Genomic DNA, 21047 nt, shown 5'->3' on the forward strand with positions numbered 1-21047 from the left:
TGGAGTGGACAGACGAACCCATGAGCTTGATGAAGTACGGTGTTGGAGACACGATTGTGCGACCGATCGCTTCCGCGAAGCACCCACTTGCACTATCGCTATCATTCATCGTCTTCCATTTCTATTTCGGTGGAAGGGCAGGTGTGATGAATCCACATCCATCGTTGAGGCAAGTACAATCATGTAACACTGTTTGTCAGACTGGTCGCCACACTAACTGAACTATTAAAGTGAGGTTCGTGGTTCCTGACGTTAGCTAGGCTGACTGGACCATGGAGAAAGAACGCTGTTCATGATGTGCAGGCCCAGTATTCGAAAAGTCACTGCACCCATGTGCAGGCGGACAGCATGGGTTGTATCCGCATAAATAAAAGAGGGCGTCTTCGGGTTGAACTCGCTCACTGCTAGCTTGTTCTGTCTTGGAAGTATTAGTTGGATCCTTCGCTGGCCAAGTCGAGACCACGTGCAGCAGCACCGTGTTACTCTCATCATCCTGATCACAGTGACACCCGGACATCCAGCACCTCAACCCCCACCCTCCCGCCCATTGTCATAATAACTAGTTAAAGGGGAAGTTAAGGCAAAAATTAAAATTTCACCAGTTGTAGTGTTCGGGGTGCTGAGTCGAATGGTCTTGGTCCGAGAAAGCTGAGACGCTCCCTTCCTACTTGAATCCCAATCGAACTCGCGCACTTCCACCGAAACTGGGTGACTGCGCCCTACGAGATGGGGATTTGTATGCAAAATGTCACTAAAAGCGCCATTTCGTTCTTATAAAAGCACGGACGACCGCGATTGGCCCATATGTTGTAGTGTTTTGGACACTGAGTCGACTGGTTTTGGTCCGAAAAGGCTGCAATGCAGCGTTCGCCCCTAATTCCCAATCGAACATGGTTGAACAAGCGGTCACGTGCTCCTGCGTACACCAGTCACCTGGTCACCGTGCCTGCAGGGTACAACTTACAGCCTGTTTTGACCTTTTTTGGGTGCAGTCCTGTCACTCGAGTTGAACCTTGGTGTGAAAGTTGTCACCTGCTGGCGTGGTGACCAGGTGATTTTGGCACCCAGGAGCACGTGACCCCTTGTTCAACCATGTTCGATTGGGAATAAAGGAGGAACGCTGCATCGCAGCCTTTTCGGACCAAAACCAGTCGACTCAGTGTCCAAAAGACTACAACATATGGGCCAATCGCGGTCATCCGTGCTTTTATAAGAACGAAATGGCGCTTTTAGTGACATTTTGCATACAAATCCCCATCTCGTAGGGCGCAGTCACCCAGTTTCGGTGGAAGTGCGCGAGTTCGATTGGGATTCAAGTAGGAAGGGAGCGTCTCAGCTTTCTCGGACCAAGACCATTCGACTCAGCACCCCGAACACTACAACTGGTGAAATTTTAATTTTTGCCTTAACTTCCCCTTTAAGTGTATTGAGGAGAGTTGATGGATGTCACACTTGAAGTTTTTTTGGGTTACAACATTCATGAAAATACAATGCATGGCATATACATGTACATGTGCCTGTACCGGTAATCTACAGATGTCAGTAGGATAAGGGCACTTCGAAGCATGTAGATCTACATGTACATGTAGAATAGCTGTACTCTGTTCATCGTCTGTTGCAGTGATAGACTACAGTAGCTTTGAGTTTGTTACATGCTTGTGCTGGGGACTAACTGCTGGGCGACATCACTGACATCAGGCACATGTGCCAATGCCTTCCCAGTCTAGTAGTATGGCCATAGCCTGATAGGGCCATAGCCGCAACAATGATGATTCTGTGCCAGGGTATTGACAGTGAGCAAGACAATGAGATAATGAGTTTTCAAGTGCCTATCTCCAAGCGCAAGGACCAAAACTAGCAACTAGCAAAAAATTAATACTTGAACTCCATGATCATGACAAGGTCGTCAGCAACCATACATATGATACTCCATAGCAGCAGCTAGCAGCCCTCCACAGCTCCCTAAGATGATAAAACAGGTAACCACGTGACACATGTACGTGTACATAACTGTCATAACTAACTTACTTTTGACATGGAGTTTCATTCATTCATTCAGCCTACAAGTACTAGTACTTTATTTGAAGGATTCTCCATTCCAGACGTGATGGAGCAAAGCATCAGATCGTTGAATGTCAGTAACACATCAGTCAGTTTTGTGCTAATTGTTGCACATTTCGACTCACCACTATCCTGCTTATAATCGTTAGTGTTGGAGAAAACGGATTGAACTTGTAAACTTTTAAAAGTTATGGTCCTCTTTTTTTTAAAAATGTTGATTCCCCCAAAGTAAATGGATACCGTTATCAGGGGAGTTCCTGGATGGGTGGAGGGGATGAAAAGAGGTCAAGGGAATATAGACTTACCAGTACATGTAGCAGAAATGGCTCAAAACCTACTGGTACAGCCACCGGGGGGGGGGGGGGGGGGGGGAGAGAGAGAGAGCCAGAATACATAACAAGTAGGAGCGTGCTAGACACGAAAATCGAGAATTTCAGCCATGAAGTATTTATTAAAGGGGAAGTGCATCGATTTTTCGAGTAGGGTCCAGAAGAAAGACAATTTGATATCGGTTCGAATGGCATATCTCTCGCTTCCATACGATAAGCCAAACTTGCCAAATCGCCAATTGTATGCTCACGTTGCCATAGCGACCAGCGCAGTGATGACGTACGAAAGGCTTAGCTCCTCCACAGAGAAGGTCGATCACTGCAGAAATTGGTCATTTTCAATTGTCTTATTGTATTCACGATGTGAAAGAAGTGCTGTGTTCAATGCTGTTAGTGCCGTGAACTGTTTATCGCCCTTCTCATGCATTTTCCTAGGCTGACTGTGCCTAGGAAATGGTTTCCTCCAGGACAAGATGCTTGGAATTCGCCATCTCTCCTGAGACATTTTCAGCAAACTTTCAAACCTACGACATTATTTCATTCGTCAATCTCCACCACCCGTCGTCTCACCTGGCTTCAGAAGATGTTACGAGAGATAGGAGAGTCGCCAGGAAGCATCACATTCATCTTCAGGAAGTGGAAAGAGCAAACGGCATGGTCCTTGGTTGGGGGAAATGCTGAACGTCTGATTTGTCCCAACCAAGATTTCAGCATTTTGTTCGTCACTATTTTCGCTTGTCTGCTGGTGTCTCCGCACTCCAGCTTTCTCCTATCGGTGTCACGTCCCAGTACACAATCGAGAGGACTACTAACAAACAGTTCACTGCACTAACAGCATTGAACACAGCCCTTCTTTCACTTCGTGAATACAATAAACCAATTGAAAATGACCAAATTCTGCAGTGATCGACCTTCTCTGTGGTGGAGCTAAGCCTTTCGTACGTCATCACTGCGCTGGTCGCTATGGCAACGTGAGCATACAATTGGCGATTTGGCAAGTTTGGCTTATCGTATGGAAGCGAGAGATATGCCATTCGAACCGATATCAAATTGTCTTTCTTCTGGACCATACTCGAAAAATCGATGCACTTCCCCTTTAAAGTAGGGGTGACGACGACACAAAGGCCATGTACTGGCTGTAGGAGTGGGGGAGGCCGCACCCATGTAAGGCATGTATCAGGGAGTCGTAAAATACCCCCGTCCCCCGTCGCTGTGAGTAATCACCAGTCATGATCTTTTACTGATTACTGTAATTAGCTACATGAATTGTAGCATTTGCTATCAACTTCTCAAGAGTACGTCATAACTCCCAACACTGTGCAACTCCAGTCAAGTTCCCGTATGGGCCTGCCAACCACGGCAAATTATCCAGTGTGCACTCTTGAGGGTTATGTGCTCTTGGTAAACCGCAATACTGTTGCTATTAATATAGTATTATACAGAGGCAGTGCACCTTAACCTGCTAGAGTACTCCCTGGTGCTCATGCGCAAAGCCTGTGATAGGCAGAGCGCAATCAGCTGAGCTACAATTATGTACATAATCATTGTATTTCACGACATAAAAAAAGAGGCAGTCCGACTGACTCTCACGCAACGCTAATCCATGCACAATATTTCGTGATCTTTATCGACGACCTGAGAAACACAGTGCTTCGAGGTAAACAGGCGCTGAATGGCCTGGAGCCTGGGTACAACCAGCAATACAACACAGCTGGCAAGCATGGGCAAAATCAAGCAAGATTGTCAAAGTATAATAAATACACGTATAATTCCACATTTCCACCAAGAAACTCTACGAGATGGGTGTAGCGACTGACATGAAAAACTCTCCTTTAAAAGTTATAAATAAAATTGCACTACCCACGTCCATGGGTAAAATGACTAAAATCAAGTGCAGTTTTCATTCCGTGGCGTCCTTTAATAGACGTTGCTAAAGAAGGGCGAAAAGTGACCACTTCATCCGTGCACATCTTGCAACGTTGATGTGAACCACCTGAAGTAGGTTAAAACAAATTGCTTGGCAAATTTTTCCAAAGAAATAATAAAAATGGCAAATTTTATACTCAAAATGATACAAACATAGAAACTGCTGGCAGACCCACGCAGGGACGTCAAACCATAATTTTGATGTACAACTTTAGAAAGACAAAGAAGGGTATTCCGTGAAGACGTGACATCCGTCCTTTATGACAAATTGAACAAAGATTAAAGCGATGCGCACAGGCATGCGCCTGTCGCATACATTGCGGGTGCGAAGAGCCGCCGCTCAAGGCCAGAGCTACGTCGAGGGCATGCATCCGCGACTGCACTGCACCACCCTACTCGGCTGTGTGAGTGTGTGTGTACATGTCATTGGTTGATTCTCTTTTTTTCTCTTTAACGTCTCACTCCATGATGGCACACGCTTGCGGCAGGGTTAGATGTTAGCGGGGTTAGACTCGGCGATGTCGCAAGCAGCGGGCCAAGGCCCGTCTGCATGCTTGAGACAGCCGCTGGCCGGTGTTAGTCGGAGCAGAAGAATCGGCTGGCTAACGGGTGCGAGCCGGCTTGTTTATCTGCACACGCACAGGACCGACTGCCATGGCTTGCCTACCACCTCACCATCTTGAAGCCCTGGTCCAGCATTTTCGTGACGGCCGCCTCCTCGCTCTCCACGTCCTTGGCGTTGCTTATCAGAATGTCGTAGCCGGCGGTGGGAAACATTCTACGCATTCGGCGCGCACAGTTCCCTGTAGCAAACACAAGCAGGTTGACCATCAGCACATCGCATCCGATGATGCAGTCCATAGTTTACAGTAGAACCTGTCAAGGCGACCACCTGTCCAAGGCGACCACCTGTCCAAGACGACCACCTGTCCAAGACGACCACCTGTCCAAGTAGACCACTGCCACCAGGATCAAGGGACACTATTTCCAGTAAAAATGACCCTGGATAAGGAGACATACAACTTGGTAACACCTTGAGAGAGTCCCTCGAGCGGTCTTCTTAGACAGGTTTCACTGTTATCTCATGGGCTGGAGGCCAACGGTATGCAGCAGGAACTCACTGCCATGCTTGCCGAGGCCAAGGACAATACTGAGAATGTCAAGAATACAACCATATTAACAATAATATGTACGAGCCCTACTGTAACTGGCCTCTTGCTTGATGTCAACAAGTAGAACTCGCTCCCAAACATTACCGTATCTCAAGCCGACAATGGATAGCAAAAATAAAGAGACACATCCTGGTCCACGACCATGCTCTCTGATCACAACGAAGGCAGGGCCGTACACGTACAGTTTTTTGAACCCGGGTGCAGTGAGTCGAAGACACATTCGGAGAAAATCGGAAACAAATGGGGCACAACTCCCTTCGACTTATGAATTTTCGACGGACAACACGTTGTGCATTACACATCACTCTACTGCAGTGACTCTGACCTTCATACTAGCTGCAGTTTTGCACAGATTAAACCCTTAATTAAAAGGCCTTATACTGTATAGCAGGAAATTTTCGGACGGAAATATTTTCGGACAAAGCCGAATTTCGACCTTTCGTCCGGGTTTTATTTTCGTACAGTGCTGCATGCTAAATGCACGTGTTCGCAAGCAGTACCCATGTATAGTGTACATAATTTCACATGAACAAATTTTAGTACAAAAGAGGCCGTGTACGAAATCGTACGAAAATAAATTCCGTCCGAAAATTTCCTGCTATACAGTATATAGATGGACCGACATTGTAAAGCAAGACCTGAAGAAAACCAAGATCACTGTTCCTGAAGCCTTTGTCTTAACCGAAAACAGACATGAATGGAACCTTTCACTGACATGTGCGTACAGCTCAATTCTGAGTACTATGTGAGCTATTCTTCTCATAGAAACAGCACCCGAGGCATTCTGCTGAATATTCAACTAATACCCCCCCCCCCCCCCATTCCATCGAAGCACCTCCAAGCTACAACGGAGAGACAGGCTGAAAGGACTTACGGCTATCATACAGCTCGTTGCTCTCGGTGCCAGGCCTTTTCCTGCTGCCGGCCGGGCCGCGCAGCGACTTGCCGAGGCGCATGGTGGCGGTCTTGGCGAACTGCTTGCCCTCGGTCCAGTCGTGCTTCTTCTTCCATTTGTAGGTGAAGTGCACGGCGACGGCGATGAGGGCGACGACGACGATGATGATGATCACCCAGAACCAGTTGTCCTTCAACCAAGCAGCAATCTGTGTACTCATAGTAGTGCGGTGTACCGTGGGGCGTGATTGGAACGCGCACCGGAAGAGAAGAGAGAAAGAGAGAGAGAGAGAGAGAGAGAGAGAGAGAGAGAGAGAGAACAGAGAGAACAGAGAGAAACAGACAGACAGAGACACAGACAGACAGAGAAACAGAGAGAGAAATGGAAAGGAAAAAAGTGAGCGTGAGAGCGAGAAAGCACTGCTTCCAGGCCACTAACGTATAACAAAATTCACAACACAAGTAAAAATTGTGCAGCACTAAATAACAGCTAAACTACTGGTGGAGCATTCTTTCTGGTTTGCGTCAACGTTATCTACCCTCGTGCAAAGCTCACTCACTGTGTTTATCGCGGTTAGAGCACTCTGACTTTGATGCGTTGAGCCTGTTTAAAAATGCTTTGTTGTTAGACTTCATTGCGATTGGTTTGACCAGTAACTCCGTTGATCTCCGTTGAGGAGACCTAACAAGGTCGAAACAGCTACCTGTCCGCAGATTGAGTAATAGCTAGACAGTACATAAACTACAAGCTACATGTACAGTGTATAGTGTACAGTGTACACTGTACAGTGTACAGTGTACTGGGTGAAATCTAAAGCAAAGCGTTGTTTCTACCCACTGCAGTACACGCACAGTCAAGCCTCGCTTATCCAGTTCATTTCTATCCCATTCCCGTGCTCACCAATTGAACATGTATAGTTGGAGAAGATTTTAATCTCCTACAGCAAACACATGGGGTGCAATGTACTGTGAAAGTGTCATGGCTATAGGATTTCCAGACCTATTCAGATACATCCACGAGAAAAAATCGAATGTGTGCGTTCAAGCTTGAGCTGTGCTTAGTGCCGAAAACACCCACCACATTCAGTGCTTGCTTGGTGAAAAGGTTGTTGACGCCGTTCAGGGCCGTGTTGAGATCAATGTCGCGGCAGACGCCCTTGCTGTCGCACTGTCCGTTGAAGTTGTTGCAGGCATAACCAGGTGCGAGGTGTACCTTGTCAAGCTCCACTCCGTTGGCCCCCACCACCTGTATGGTATGAGTGCAGAGCAAGCAGGTCGGACAACACAGCAGATGACCTCATTGCCATCTTGAAACAACATGCATCACTGCAAGAGATCATACACCGTACTTGCTCGATTAGAGCCCTGTCTTGCATAGTGCTCCTGTCTCTGAGAGTCAATCCGTCTCTTGAATAGACCCCCCCCCCCCCCACACACACCCCGGCCCCGCTTGTGATCACGTGCATGTGCAAGTTAGGCGGTGTTTTGCTAATATTCTCGTCCATGTCATTGGAAATGTACCTGTGGCGACAATAATTTTTTTCATGGACTGATCTTCTTTTTTAGTGTTTGCACACTCTTGGCTGCTGCTGTGGCATTTTTGTATCTTCGTACTGCTGCGCTCTGTACGGCTGCACTAGCCGTATTAACTGTCGTACCCATATGCACACATTCAATCCCTGGCTACGCTTTGGAACTGTTTTCGTTGCCTATGTCCTCATCTCTCTTCGTTTTGTTTTCGCTGCCTGGGCTCTCATTTATCTTTGCTTGTATTGCTGAGGGAACATATGCTGGTTTGTATTCGTGGGTACCCATGGTGCATGGGCCACGCAAACTCATCCGGCGGATAAGTGTGAATAATAATAATGTCATTGCAGTGGTGGTTTCAGGATCAAGACGCAGCTCTTATTGCAGTATCTGTTAAGTCGTGATAGTTCAGAGTAAACTTTAGACTCTGTTCGTTTCTACCCTCTTCTTTTATACTGGGTGGCGTAAGTGCACTAGCATTGAAAAATGGTGCCATCTCTTGAACAGTGCCTTGTCTGTGATAGACTTGAAAGGCTCATTAAATCTTTCGCTACAGTAGCATCTCCCTATCAGCATCGAACAGCAGCAAAGTAGTACTTGTGCAAGTCGCTGCAATGTTGCCTCCAGGTTTTGAAAGAAGGGATGAATATCCCGGCGAGTAGCTCGTGTATAGTCAGCGTAGTCCGCTCACCACACTTGCAAATGGCTGTCACTGTGTCACAGGTACTTCAGGTACTACACAGTGAAAATAGGTAAAATAATATGAGATTGCCAGTGGCACATGGTCATCACAACACGGATATGCCGCAGTACAGCATGAGTACATAGTCACCACACGATGGATGTGAGAGCTACGCCCCTGGGGTCACTCAGCCTACCATTTCTAGGTTTGTGTTGACGCAGCGCTCGCCCACCCTGCAGCACAGCTCGCAGGAGGTGGTGCCGCACGAGCAGCTGCTGAGGCCCGCCGCGGCGCACGCCGACTCGCTGCAGAAGCCGTTCAGGCAGGCCTGGCGGAAGCGACGCGTGCCGGTGGACAACACGCCGAGCGGCGTGCACAGCGAGTTATCCGGTTTGTTCTGCGGCATGGGACACTGCGCACTCTTGCCAGTGCATACTGGCTGCACCTGACAGCTGTCCGGCGAGCCGCACTTGACCGCCAACGAATTGCTGGTGTTGCTTGTGTCCTGCATCTCTTCAGCAGCAGGTTCGCTGGCCTGCGTCGGTTGCTGAGTGCCAATAAGTTTGCACTGCGCCGTGCAGCACTCGCCCTTGTTCGGACTGCAGTGGACAGTACGCCGTGGCAAAGCATTAGCAGCAGAGAGAGAGAGAGAGAGAGAGAGAGAGAGAGAGAGAGAGAGAGAGAGAGTGTGTGAGAGTGAGAGAGAGAGAGAGAAAGAGAGAGAAAAAGGAAGAGAGAAAAAGGAAGAGAGAAAGAGAGAGACACACACACACACACACACACACACACACACACACACACACACACACGCACACACACACACACACGCACACACACACACAAAAGGAGAGGTTGAGATGGCATAACCGAGTCACGGCATTGGCTAGCAGTGTCTGCACATCAGAGGAAGCTTTCTGAGCTTCCGTTGCAACATCATGCATTGCATCGTACACACATGGCATCAAGCCCACACATTCCCATTGTACTGTACGTACGAGCTTAGCTACGCAATACTGTGACAGCTGAGCCGGGGGGGGGGGGGGGGGTAAGATGTTTCACCACCGTCGGTCATGCAGTTCCAGAGATACACCGGACCAGTATGATTATATTGAGAGCATATCCGCAGTATGCTGATCACACTCCAGCCTACCTGCACTCGCTGCCAGCGGCGCGGTTGATCTTGCAGTTGCCCGACCTGTCCGTGGTGTTGTAGGGGTTGCAGCACGGGTCGTCGCACGCCGCTGAGCCACAGTCACACTCCTCTCCGTCCTCCACCACCCTGTTGCCGCAGAACGCCGTAGGATCATCTGTGATGCACAGAGCAACGCACGATGCGCAGAACAGATGACGAACAGAACAGACGGCGCGCGGAACAGACGGTGCAAAGAACAGATGATGTACAGAACGGCTGTAAACTCAACAGGGTGGGTTATATGCAGTGGCAGACCCGCGAGGTCATGCAATCCTTCGAATCCTGCGTCAGCATAATTTGGTGGTCCAGCACCACCGCAGCTGACTTATCGACTCTACACGGGCAAATTCGTGATATCATCGTTATGTTCTAGCATATTGTTTGGGGAGAATAAGGTCCGGCCCTGCCCGGGTGCTACGGCCTTTCCCGGAGTATCTACCCCCCCCCCCCCCCGGTTCCAGTGTCGGGAGGTTCATTGCAGCGTCTCGTTTACCTGAGAAGCAGTCCGGCTTGATCTTCTGCAGGCGTAGGATGATCTGGTTGATGCTGCGGCGGCTGCACGACGAGAAGCGCGCGTTGTTGCTCTTGGTGCCGTCGCTGGCCCGGCTGTACATGATGTAGTTACCAGCGGCGCCGGTTGCACCGGGAGTACACGGCGGTGTGTACGTATCGTCATGCTGCCGACAACAGGAGAAAAACAAGCATACAGTAAAAAAAAAACCTGTCAAGGCGACCAGTACACGGCGGAGTGTACGTATCGTCATGCTGCCGCCAACAGGAGAAAAACAAGCATACAGTTTTAAAAAAACCTGTCAAGGCGACCACTCGGATAAAGCGACCACCTGTCCCAGAAGACCACTGAAACCAGGATCAGGGGATGCTATTTCCAGTCAAATGACCCTGGATAAGAAGACCACCTGGTGACAGAGACCACGTTTTGAAGGTCCCTTGAGTGGTCGTCTTGGACAGGTTTCACTGTGTTCACACATTGGTCATGTGACTGAATTTGTATAGAAAGTGATCATGGCGCTAGGCAAAGCCCGATCTTGATACATTCGGAAGCACGGTTTTGCCAGTGAAGCTTCGATATTTCGCCGCTAGATTTTGCTGGCTCATCGTCGATATTTTTGCTTTCATTTTGCCATTTTCCTACGGATCTTGATGCGAACCGTGATTTTTATTGCCAGGGCGCTCGGTATTTTGCTCCAATGCGAGGCCAAATTTGTGTCACGTGTGGGAAAACTGACCGAAAGTGGGTCACATGTTGGCAAAAATGAGAAAAAAGTGAGTCATGTGTTGGCCAGAATAAATGTGCGAAAATGAATCACTGGAACTGTATACGTGTAAAATATCCCAATTTCCGGCGAACATACCGATATTTTGCTCCGTTTTGCCAGCAAATTCTGTCGTCAAAATTCTTCGATATTTTGCTAGCAGAATTGCTAGTAAAAAGTCGAATTGCTAGCAACATCGGGCTATGTCTGCATGGCGCGTGGACAGTGGCACAAACATGGCCGCCACCATGTGATCCATAGATGCAACGGTTGACTGGAACTAGAACCAAAGATGGGATGGTCATGGGATAGCGGTGAAACCACTCTACAAGTCAACAACTGTTGTGGAGACAACAGTAAAAATGGCAATGAATACAAGGAAAACTGTGCCGTGATAACAACAACCATTAGCCTGGATTTTCTCGTGACAGGGGAACCTTAGCGATTTCAGCAAATGGACCTGGTCACCAATTTTGCGAAGATTTGATATCGCTAGCTCCCAGTGTTCTCCCTCTGTGTCATATACAGTCAACTTCGCTAATAACGACTGCGGATATAAGGCCAAAACAAATAATGACCTTGTTTCCGGTCGCCCGACCGGGCCACTTTTTCCCAAATTCTGAAATTTTTTTGGTCCCAAATGTATACAAACGGTGGCAATGCCATGTGTGCAAGTGCACTCAACGAGCCATAACTCAGTCAAATCTCAACCGAATTCCACAATCGAAACACCTACAAGGTAGCAGAGATTCTCAGCTGTCGGCTCGAAAACCTCCGGGGTCGATACGAGCTAGGAGCTGGAAGGACTCGAACTGTTTGCTTGATTTCTCAGGATGTACGAAAACAGGAATACACCACATGCTGTACAAGAACAGTGAGTCAGTCAACTTTGACATTGATCCTTGCCATGATATATGTACAATGTACATGTGTAGGTGCTCTTGTCCATCAATACCACAACGATTGAGGAACCAAAAAAAGTATCCAAAAAAAGTTTCATTCCGGCCGACCGAGTCTCCTTTTTGAGGGGTTGCCGACCGGAAACAAGAATAATTTTTTGTTTTGGCCTAACGACAATTCGCGAATAACGCCAGAATTTCCATGCCCAGAGCAAAGTCCCATCCAATTGTAATACATAATTATATGAGACTTTGGTTATAACGACACTTTGTGAATAACGACACTTTTCTGATGCCCCGCCGAGTGTCGTTATAAGCGAAGTTGACTGTACCAGTAATCAGATAAAAAATTTCAATCACTTGCCCCCCCCCCCCCTTTCTTGCCACACACAGTCTATCCTATTTGGCAACGTTAATTTGATCATCGGAGTGTAAGTCGCACCCCTCCCTTTCGTTGAGTTTTGAGTGTTCAAAATGCGGCTTATACTCCGGAAAATACGGTAATTCCACGTCCACCACCACATGTGCTCTCTACCTGACCTCATCGAGGTGGACGTGGAATTAGGCAAAACAAACAAAAACAGGCCGGAAGCTGTTGCTTACCGTTCTAATGCCGCTAAAAAAATACCACCAGAATTAAATCCCTACGCCTCTTCGTCACAATTCGCTGTGTTTACATTACAGTACCCTGTGCAGTGAAACTTCAGTGCAAGACACCCCTGGATATGACATACGGTGCCGTGGCCAAGGAAATCCGACCCACGAGCCAACAGCAGCACCAAGGTTCACGCGGTTCCTGCGGCCCTCAGATGGGTGTGGATGCTTTAAGGGTTCCTGGCGCAGTGGTGGAGGTCTCCAATAGCCTGTACAGACTCAGAACTTCTGCAGCCGCACTGCACACTTGTTACCGGGCGGATGACCTTGAGCTTTTCCAGGGACAGGTAGGCGTCACCACCCTAGGTTGGTCTGCATGTCCTAAGGTTTCCCTGAGAGAGGGCTGCAGGCATTTTAATCGCAGAACGTCGTCCACATCACGACCAGCAATATCATGCCAGTGCAAGTCGAAGGGTAGGTGCACAAGCAAGAAATGCCAGTGAATATTGTGTATCTGCGTGTCACAAAGGCACCACTTGTGGCAACCAGGAGAACCATGAGCCACATGAAGCCTCCATGGATGGTGGTTTGATTGAAGAGGGACCAGAGACACAAGGCGGAGAGACACAAGCTTTCACGGGAGATGAAGCAGATCTTTCTCACGAAGAAGAGGCAGATGCACACAAATCTCCCATGGATGGCCTTTCCATTGAAGATCGGTCAGATTTGTGTGGCAGTAGTATGCTTAGCCATGGTGTAATCAACTCTTCTTGCACTCTGCTCAAAGCAGAATACCCAGACATAGGTGGGCTTTAACCTCCCGCACTCCTTAAGGTACCCAAGGGGGCTGTACAGGCCATGTTTGGTTACACAATACAGGTTGTGCATGTGGAGGGTGACCACTGGGTCTGCACCTTCCAGGGTGGCCATGATGGTCCTTTTGATAAAGTTGCTGTCTTTGACAGCCTCGACAGGCGTCGCACTGCAGAAACAGACTTAAGCAAGGCACTGTTCACTCTGTAATGGGTTGAACTGGCATCCAGTGAGGCCAAGGGAGGTATCAAGATTTACGCGATCCATAAGAGCATTTCGCGGAGACCCATTTTTTCCGTCTTACCCATACAGAAAAGAGACGGATGAAATGTGTGCAGGATGTAGGTGATTCATGATCTAAGGCATCATTTCCCTTCTTTGCTTCATTGTATGTTATGTGCTGTTAGGATTATTCGTGATGTGAAGCATACTCCATACAAGGTAGGAGTACTCGGTGCGTAAATCAGTAAAATATGAATAAATAAATAATAATAATAAATCAGTATACAGTTGACTGCCTGGTTAGATTGATAAGGATGATGTTGGGCAGATTGGCACTATTGAAATGGTGATCCACGATACAAACGTATTACGTTCTCATTACCTGTTCTGTTCCGCTGTGAGCCTTGTGTTTGTGCTTTCTAAATATCCACTTTACAGGCTGCAGGTATCCCGGTTGTCTTCCTGAGCTCCCCAACTATTTGAAGATGCGGGTCATACATCTCCTGTCTACTGTGCACACCCCTTTGCTACGTTTGAAGTACATAACAATGCAGAAACAAGCCTGTGAGAGTCTCGGTACGACGAAGAAATTGCACAGGCTGCAGGTATCCTGGTTGTCTTCCTGAGCTCCCCTACTATTTGAAGATGCGGGTCAATGATCGTGGTATACACCTTCGTATACACATTTCCTGCGCTTTATCTGCTGAGCTGTTGCATACCCACTCTTTCAGCGCACTACGCTCTCGCTTGCTTTCGTTATAAAAGGCCAGGTTCGCTCCTTGTACATTGTTCTGACGATGGGTGACTGGTCCGAAACGTCAATAATTTTTCGACATCATGAATAAAAGAATGTTCATCTAAAGAGTGAATAGCAACTGAATAGAGCGGTTGTCAGTTGACAAACCCCCTTTTATTCCCGTAGCTATGCAGAAGACGTTACTTCAGTAACGGCTGGCGCTAGCCAGGGTCCACACAGCTTTAATTTGGTATTTGTGTGTTTGTGTGTTTGTTTGTTTGTTTGTGTCACGCCTGGCGCTATCCGTATCTGAGGGCAAAAAAGCATAGGATGTTATAAATTTTTCAATTCTCCTATTTTTTTTTCAGGCATATCCTGGGATTCGAACCCGCACTTTCGCCCTACATGCATTCCCCCATACACTTCGCATTCATACCCATTCTTCCAAGTTGCTTCACGTTATTATCTTGCGTTTGAAAGCCCTATTTGAATATTGCGGGCAGCTGTATGTGGCCAGCTGTGTTTGATGGTACGGTACACGGTGTCGTATTACCCTCGATCGTACCTGTCCCGTACCTATCCCCTGCCGTACCGTGCCATCAAAGACGGCTGGCCACAATGCATATTCAAATAGGGCTTTCAAATGCAAGATCACAATGTGAAACAACTTGGAAGAATTAGGTTACGTTTGGTTGATCACATTCCCAAATGGGAATCACTCGGAATCATTCTCGCCCGTTTGGTTGGTCAAAAAAGTGCGTTAGGTTGGTCACATTCCACATGATTCCAGAATGGGAATCGCTGAGAATGATTCTTTTTGGAGAATGATCATTCCACCTCACATGCTGGAATGAGCATTCTCATTCCGGAATCAAAAATGATAATGGCTGCCACGAGCCAAACAATGTAGCAACAGGTTCAAGTGCCTCAAATCATGCACTCAGAAGTACCATGACTCTCTCAGGAAACTAGAAGCGGGTAAAAGAAAAGACAGCCGCCGTTCCACAACGACATCATGGAATTCACGGTTATGTCAAGTGATTCCTAATTGATTCTGCCGTGTTAGTTTGGTCAGGTGATTCCTGCCGATTCCCATTCCAGAATGGTTGTCATTTACATTCTGAAAATGCCCAACCAAACGCAACCTTAGTATGTATACGAAGTGTATCGGGGGATGCATGCAGGGCGCGCGATAGTGCGGGTTCGAATCCCAGGTTATGTCTTAAAAAAAAAAGAGGATTTTTTTAAAGAATTTATAACATCCCTATGCTTTTTTTGTCTAGGTCATCAAGGCAAAAAAGCATAGCGTAGGGCCCTGAGCTTCCAAGCTCTCTCGTTAATTACAATGCAGTTGCGTGATGTCCACCACTTTCTGAAATAACAATCCAGGTTTAAAATTAAATGTACAGTCCATTCACAAAAAGATGGACCCTGGCTCTGGTGAGCTCCCGTATTTGGCGATTTTTTGAAGATTTTATCGTACACAGTGCAGTGCTGCGAAATTTGAAATTTGAGAAAGGGTCCGAAAAGGGTACCTGAACTGGGGTTCGAACCGCACAGTGCACTGGTGCAGGCAGGGTCAACGGCCTGGATTTTGATGGTTTTTCCCAATTCAGTGCTCTTGGGGCAAAACCTGGCCGAAATCCTATTCTTGCTACGGCTTGCTTTTTGGAGAAATAGACTTCAGAAACGTAATTGGAAGAGGATTCCGTAGGGGATTGCAGAAAAAAATTCTAAAAAAACTCAAGGTTTGACCCATTTATGGCCAAAAGCTAGAAGTCCATCTTTTTCTGAATGGACTGAAGGTATTGGTATAGTGGTCCTTCTATAATTCGGCAACATTTGTGCCAGGGAAATTGTGCTGGATTAGGGAGGGTGCTGGATTAACAAATCGGATTTACTGCTACAATGTGCATGAAGAGGACATTTTGGCTGCTGAAAATTGTGCTGGTTTATCGAGGGTGCTGGTTTATAAAGTGCCGGATTAAAGAGGGGCGACTGTATTTGATAACGAATTCAATGAGAACAAATCCTCGCGGGAAGTTTCCACTCTTTTAAAGGACACATGTACTTGGAAACCGAGCCCACCGCATACGCGACAAACTGCGCCCCGAGGTGGCGGGTGATTACTAGTACATGTGTGCGTTTTGCCACGACGCCCGTACAGTTTTGCAGTTCGTGAACTAGAGGTGAAACGAGTATCTACTTTGACCAATCGATCACTCATTCATAATAATTCGATCGAATAGTCAATTTTTTCGAGTATTTCATCAAAATTCAAAAGTGTTAGATTGGTGAGTTCTCGACCAATTCGGGAAACAAAATGATGCGCGAACTACCGTGCGTGCACATACCGCAGATCCCCAGTTGTGGCCGAGCTCGTGGCCAAAGACGATCTCCGTGATGCCGTCGTTCTGCTGGGTGCCGTGGTTGACGAACGTGACAAAGGCCGAGTTTGGCGTGTAGCTGCGATAGGTGACACCGTTCAGAGAGACCGGTTCTCTTAGCGGTTGCTGTAGTAATAGGTACGGGGATAATAGAAGAAATCAGCAGCAGCAGCAGCAGCAGTAACAGAGGCAGCAACACAAGCGGATGGTTATTTGTTTAGAAGAAGAAATAAACGGCCACCGCTCACCCAAGAGTCAAGACTCAGCAGGCCGACTATCCGCAGACACAACAGCACAATAAAAGATCAAGGCGTCAGCTGCAGCTCCTAAAGCAGAGGTGGCTATGCTGATAAATGAAAGTGGTAATGCATCGGTATGGTATTTATAATTAATCACAAGTAAAATGAACTACTGTTAAGCGTGAATTTTCGCGGCGTTTTTATTTCGCGTTTTCAGAATCCGGACAGGTTTGCGAGGTTTAAATTTCGCGATTGCAGAATGGCATTCTTGCTAAACCTGTGGCATTCTTGCTAAACCTTTCATGGATCTCCTTTTCGCACTGTTTAAATTTCGCGATTTCCACACGGTCGCGAATTTCGCAGAAATTAGACCATCGCAATAATTTCACGGTTTACAGTAATTGGCTGCATACGGCTCATGCCCAAGCATCTCTGGCAGCCGGCTTGGCCACTGATCTGAATCATAATAGCTATTCCCACTCATAGTTGCCCTGTGCGCAGCAAGCCTGGCACCCTCGACCATATCCCAGTCAATCTCCCCTCAGGGTGCCGACCGTATTTTCCCGAATATAATTCGACTTTTTACGACCTGAAAACGGAACCGGGGTCGACTTACAAACGGGAAAATACGGTACTCACGTTTTTGTCGGCGCAAATGCCGAGCGGCTGCAGGTAGGCCAGACCCAGCACGCCATCCTTGAAGTCTAGATAGGTGAAGGCTATGCTCTCGCAGAACTGCTCGTGGCCGGGAATGGCGCTGAACACCTGCAGGTAGGTGAAGCGTGACACGATGGACTCGGACGAGCCACTCTCTCCGGTCCGGTGGTACTGGCTGGTGGGGCCAGAAAACGGGCCCACGGTGACGTCCGTCACCACGGTGATGCGGCCAATCTTGAACAGAAACTGCAAAGTACATACACCCATATACACGCATGCACACACACACACACACCACACACATGCACACACGCACGCACACACCACACACACACACATGCACGCACACGTACACACACCTCAGACCTCAGACCTGCCCATCGCGGAAGCGATGATAGCGAACAGCTATGTTAGACATAGCAACTTGTGCTGGGATTACACCATGCAACAGCTTGCAAGGCTGATGAATTGACCGCCACTATTTTTAGCCTACACACACATACACATACACATACACATACATACACACACACACACACAGAATTAATACACCCAACGTGTAAGCACAGCAGCAAGAAAATCGAAGCCACTCATGTCGTCCAAAGACGAACCTGAGGCAAACCTGACATGACGTATTGGCACAGAAAACCCCATTCTTTACAGAGACGTGGATTTTTGTTTTCGAATGAAGTGAAACACGGATCAGCCTGCAACATGCATGCTTTTCACAGGCATGCAGAATGTGTCCATTGCTCGGCTGACAGAAATGACAAGGTGTGCAGGCAGAGCAGGGTTCTAACCAAAGAAGGGCAGGGGGACGCAGCGCCCTCCTACTTTGTTTGAGCGCCCCCCCCCCCCCCATTTCTTGCCACAAAGCCTATCCTATTTAGCAACATTAATTTGATCATCGGAGTATAAGTCGCACCCCACAATACCAGTAATCAGATAAAATTCTTGAATCATTTGCCACCCCCCCCCCCCCCCCCATTTCTTGCCACAAAGTCTATCTTATTTAGCAGCGTTGATCATCGGAGTATAAGTCGCACCCAACGATACCAGTAATCAGATAAAATTCTTCAATCACTTGCCCCCCCCCCCCCCATTTCTTGCCACAAAGTCTATTCTCTTTAGCAACGTTAATTTGATCATCGGAGTACAAGTCACACCCCTTCCCCAATTTCGGTGAGTTTTGAGTGTTCAAAGTGCGGCTTATGCTCCGGAAAATGCGGTAATTTCACGGCCACCACCGCATGTGCTCTCTGCCTGACCTCATCGAGGTGGACGTGGAATTACTTGTACTTCAAAAGCAAAACAAACAAAAACAGGCCGGAAGCTGTTGCTTACCGTTCTACAGTCCATTTCAAAACTATAGACGCGTACCTAGGCAAAAAACCGTTATGCCAGCAGCTATACCACATAAAATCTGTGATCACTTTGTGCATAAATTTTTCCAAATTGGGCGTCTGTTATCCAATCCGTTAGAAACTATATGAGTGTAATTGTGGAGCGATCCTGAGCAATATTCCGAAAACTATTCTCAAAAAGTTCCAGCCAAATTTGAAATATTTCAAAAACCCTACGCGTCTATAGTTTTGAAATGCACTGTAGTACCGCTAAAAAAATACCACCAGAATTAAATCCCCAAGCCCCAAGCCTCTTCGTCACAATTCGCTGTGTTTACATTACAGTACCCTGTGCAGTGAAACTTCAGTGCAAGTCACCCCTGGATACGACATACGGTGCCGTGGCCAAGGAAATCCGACCCACGAGCCAACAGCAGCACCAAGGTTCACGCGGTTCCTGCGGCCCTCAGATGGGTGTGGATGCTTCAAGGGTTCCTGGCGCAGTGGTGGAGGTCTCCAATAGCCTGTACAGACTCAGAACTTCTGCAGGCGCACTGCACACTTGTTACCGGTCGGATGACCTCGAGCTTTTCCAGGGACAGGTAGGCGTCACTACCCTAGGTTGGTCTGCATGTCCTAAGGTTTCCCTGAGAGAGGCCTGCAGGCATTTTAATCGCGGAACGTCGTCCACATCACAGCCAGCAGTATCATTCCAGTGCAAGTCGAAGGGTAGGTGCACAAGCAAGAAATGCCGTGGCTTTCTTGCCGGTGAATCTTGTGTATCTGCTTGTCACAAAGGCACCACTTGTGGCAACCAGGAGAACTATGAGCCACATGAAGCCTCCATGGATGGCGGTTTGATTGAAGAGGGACCAGAGACACAAGGCGGAGAGACACAAGCTTCCACGGGAGATGAAGTAGATCTTTCTCACGAGGAAGAGGCAGATGCACACGAATCTCCCATGGATGACCTTTCCATGGAAGATCGGTCAGATTTGTGTGGCAGTAGCATGCTTAGCGATGGTGCAATCAACTCTTCTTGCACTCACCGCAAAGCAGAATACCCAGACATAGGCAGGCTTTTATCTCCCGCACTCCTTAAAGGGGCACTCCGGGAAGTTTTTCGGGAGTGTGTTCTCTTCATGGGGGCCTTATATGGCCTCCAAGGAATCGGGAATCGCGAAAACTAGACCCAAAAAGTCGATATATGAAGCCAGGGACTGCCAAGTAAACAATTGGTCTCCTCCGCGGAGGGTTTTGATGACGTCACGTGTGATTAGTATTCAAATTCCCTGCATTTGAAGGTGTTAGTTGTTTTAATTTTCTGGTGATGAAGAACGACGTTGGTCGACATTCCCAAGCTTCACAACTGCGGCCACACTCCAAGGAACCTGAAGGGCCTCCTCAGGTGCCCCTGGTAGAAGCGCAGCGTGATGAGGGCCAGGAGATTGGAGCAGACGACTTCACTGGTCGACAAGGAAGAAACGATTGGTGTTCCTGCCAGAAATGTGGAGTGATGCAGAGGGCAGTCGATTGTCTTTGCTGTCGAGAGAGCGATGGAGCTGTTAGCATTGACAGCGCTTTGACATGCATTAAGCTGTGTTCCCAACTGGCGCGTGGACGCGGCACACTTGCGGGTCATGCGTGCCCAAACGCGCGCTCAGGCTTTCACAAAAAAAGAGCAATCCGAGTCGTATCTAAGCTGTGTTCACAACTGGCGCGTGTACGCGTGAAACCACGCATTTGTGCGTATTTTTGCTGGCTTTTGGGGCGCCATGCGTACGGAAACACGCCGAAATGGAAATTCCAACATGTTGGAATTTTCAGTGCGTATCAGGGGCGTACCAGCGTACATGCCACAGTCACTTTGACTGGCGGGGTAACAAAATTAGTACTCGAAGGTGTCGCACGCGCTAAATACGACTCGGATTGCTGTTTTTTGTGAAAGCCTGAGCGTGCGTATGGGCACGCATGAGCGACACCTTTGAGTACTAATGTTTTGACCCCGCCAGTCAAAGTGACTGGTAGTCCGCATGTACTCTGATACGCGCTGAAAATTCCAACATGTTGGAATTTCCATTTCGGTGCGTTTCCGTACGC

At 47.8% G+C, this 21047-nt stretch overlaps 1 protein-coding gene and 1 long non-coding RNA gene across 2 annotated transcripts in view; one reads left to right on the plus strand and one right to left on the minus strand.

Moving 5' to 3' along the window:
* Positions 1-14498, plus strand: LOC135816260 (uncharacterized). The gene is made up of 3 exons (XR_010553382.1): positions 1-169; positions 13771-13804; positions 14024-14498. It is a non-coding gene; the product is annotated as an uncharacterized LOC135816260 (long non-coding RNA).
* The window catches only part of LOC135816244 (disintegrin and metalloproteinase domain-containing protein 10-like), a 25830-nt gene continuing 8748 nt past the window's right edge, over positions 3966-21047 (minus strand). Inside the window, exons 5-12 of the mRNA XM_065329651.1 lie at positions 17587-17850; positions 16676-16834; positions 10277-10460; positions 9742-9898; positions 8788-9190; positions 7461-7628; positions 6363-6591; positions 3966-5119 (exon numbers count right to left, since the gene is read on the minus strand). Of these exons, the coding sequence (XP_065185723.1) occupies positions 4980-5119; positions 6363-6591; positions 7461-7628; positions 8788-9190; positions 9742-9898; positions 10277-10460; positions 16676-16834; positions 17587-17850 (1704 nt within the window). The 3' untranslated portion in view covers positions 3966-4979. The remainder of the gene's footprint in view (positions 5120-6362; positions 6592-7460; positions 7629-8787; positions 9191-9741; positions 9899-10276; positions 10461-16675; positions 16835-17586; positions 17851-21047) is intronic.

Source organism: Sycon ciliatum, chromosome 1 (assembly GCF_964019385.1).
Source record: "Sycon ciliatum chromosome 1, ocSycCili1.1, whole genome shotgun sequence".
Classification (NCBI taxonomy): Eukaryota; Metazoa; Porifera; class Calcarea; order Leucosolenida; family Sycettidae; genus Sycon; species Sycon ciliatum.